This window comes from Aplysia californica, unplaced genomic scaffold (assembly GCF_000002075.1).
Source record: "Aplysia californica isolate F4 #8 unplaced genomic scaffold, AplCal3.0 scaffold01098, whole genome shotgun sequence".
Classification (NCBI taxonomy): Eukaryota; Metazoa; Mollusca; class Gastropoda; order Aplysiida; family Aplysiidae; genus Aplysia; species Aplysia californica.
Window position 1 is genome coordinate 188,005 of NW_004798368.1, and position 2,640 is coordinate 190,644.

The 2,640-nt window shown below is 42.1% G+C and overlaps 1 protein-coding gene across 1 annotated transcript in view; it reads left to right on the forward strand.

Annotated features, from left to right (window-relative positions):
* LOC101852811 (canalicular multispecific organic anion transporter 2) overlaps positions 1-2,019 on the forward strand; it is a 2,829-nt gene extending 810 nt beyond the window's left edge. Inside the window, exons 2-3 of the mRNA XM_013089988.1 lie at positions 33-209; positions 1,951-2,019. Coding sequence (XP_012945442.1) covers positions 33-209; positions 1,951-2,019 — 246 coding nt within the window. The remainder of the gene's footprint in view (positions 1-32; positions 210-1,950) is intronic.
* Positions 2,020-2,640: the final 621 nt, after the last annotated feature.

The following is a 2,640-nucleotide window of genomic DNA, read 5'->3' on the forward strand; positions in this document are numbered from 1 at the left end:
ACACCCATCCCTGTGTCCCTCTCATCTCTCAGGACACAGATCTCCTGGTGACCTCCAGCTGGCCCCGACTGACCTCCTGTTTCCTGCACACAGTCCTGGTCTACGTGCCGTTTGCCTGCCTCTGGTGTCCACTTCCGGTCTACCTCTACCGCCTGATCGCCGCGGGGCCCAGACCGCTGCCCATTTCCTGTCTCAGCGTCTTCAAAATGGTCAGTTTCTAAATTAATTAAGAGTTTTTAAATTGTTCAATACACTTTCTTTTTACCATTAGTTTCTTTGACCGGCGCTCGTGGTGTTAATAAAGAGTTTTTAGATTGTTCAATAACTTTTCTTTTTACCTTTAGTTTCTTTGACCGGCGCTCGTGGTGTAGCGGTTAGTAGGGCTGGGCAATGAGTCGCTTTAGCAAAATCCGGATACTATGTTAGTGTACCTCTTCGACAAATAATATGATATGAACCGCTTCGGAGCATGGGTTAGAACCACTTCGACAAGCAGGTAGCATCATTTCAACAAATGGGTGCACCCGCTTCGGGAAACGGATCAGGAAAAAAGAGAAACAAGAGTCTGAATTCGGATAATGTTTCATTGAGAGTCATCCGGTTATCTTTATAGATTATCCGGATTTTGCCAACCTCTAGCGGTTAGGCACACAGTGGACCCAAGTAAGTTCGATTGCCGAACGGGGGATATTTTTATTGGGTATCTCAGTCTTTCTTTCCACTGAGGTGTTGTATCCTTCTCAGTCCGGGTTGTCATTGACAGGCAGGGTGGGAAACCCATCTCCTCTCCTCTATGGTCTAAATTGTGCAGATGGAGGTGTAAAACACCCACATTAAAAATAGTTTGGGTTTGCTTTTTTCACCAAATGAGCTCCAGTGAGTGTCGAGAAGCGTTATTTTTCCAACTGCACAAGCAGTAGTAGAAGAAGCAACAGCAAAATATATTATACAGAGAGACCAAAAATTTAGCTAAAATTTTAACTACAATTCCATCATCATTATCATCATCATCATCATCATCATCATCATCATCATCATCATCATCATCATCATCGTCAGTATCATCATCGTCGTCGTCCTCGTCGTCGTCGTCGTCTTTGTGTTCAGTAACTTCACCAAAGTCTGTATGAATGAATACGTTTCTCTTTCCATTCATGCCATTCTTGCTTTCTTGGAAACACGGGGTTCCCTGCAGGTCGACAGCTGAAAATTTAATGTCAATGGGTGGCTATGGTCACTTAGCATTATTTGAGCCATTTTTTGAAACGTGTGTCTTGTACCTGAAATAAAACACAACCTTGTGATTCAGAAGCAGCGAGGAAACCACAAACCCTCACAAGAAATACAATCTGTGCCAAGAATAATTTATAGACCACGACAGGAACTCGGTGCTTTAAAAAATAATTTACGCCAAAACTTTTTTTTTTTAATGGAGCTAGTAAAAAATAACGCTAAGCCTGCGAATTCACTAAAGTCTCACAGCCCCTTTTGGATTGGATGATCTCTGCCCGACGCTGCCTTCTCTTCCTCCCTTTTCCTCTTCTTTCCTTTACTGCTCCCCCCCCTAAAAAAAAATTTAAAAATGTTAGCACCAATTCAAAAATTTTGTCTCGGCAATTTCTTCGACCGTGATTATTTTTGTTTTGCTGGGTTGTTGTTGTTTTTGTTTTTTTTAAGTACCGTGTATGGTGGAGTGCACTTTACACAACTTTTCCTCTCTTCACCCAGGTGAGAATGGGTACCCAGCGACAGTGAAAGATCTCGTCAGTTTGTTAGTGTTCGAGCGCTTAATCAGCTGCTTGCACTGTTAGCTTCCCAGGAAGCTGAGAATGTTTCTGAGTGTTCTATGGTCTGCTGGGGTAACAATACAGTGTGTAAAGCGCCTAGAGCTTGCTGTCATTAAAAGTATTATCATTATAGGGATTGAACCCTGTTCGTTCTGTGAACAAGACAACTAAAGGCCCCAACTATGACAGCGCAGATCTCGGTCATGGTCTTGCTGTGTCACCGTGTCGCTGAATGTGTTACGGATGACGTCACTAATGGTGGAGTGGGATTGATGGGCACGGAGAAGACTTCAGAAGATTTACAATTTGCATAATTCCGTGTCACGTGGATTATGTTGACAAGGTTCTTATTGGTACCGCGACGTTTAAGCATTTACTGTTGGGTGGATGGCGGGTGCTCTGGTATGGTGTACTCCTCTTTTCCTACCAAAAATCTGTCGTTCTCAGTTGTAAGAATTAATGCAGAATACAGCAAATACAAGCAGATTAGGTGGGTCGTTGGCGAGTGCTTTGGTGTCGTTGTGCTTCTTCATTCCTATCAAACATCTATCGTCTCTATCTCCCCTCCTTCTTTTTTGTGTTTGTTACTCTCTTGTAACACCTCTAATCTTCGACATTTATGTGACCTTAAAGTGTTGCAAGTGCCGTAAAACACTTACTTAAACTAAAACTAAACAAGCAGATTAAGAAAAGAGGAAAGAGGCAAGGATACATCAAAGATGCGCCATGTCACCAGAACTCTAATATATACAGTGAAACAATCCATAGAAATTTTAATAATGATAATAATAATGGATTGCATTTATATAGCGCATATCCACTTATGCAATGCTCTATGCGCTTAACATGATAC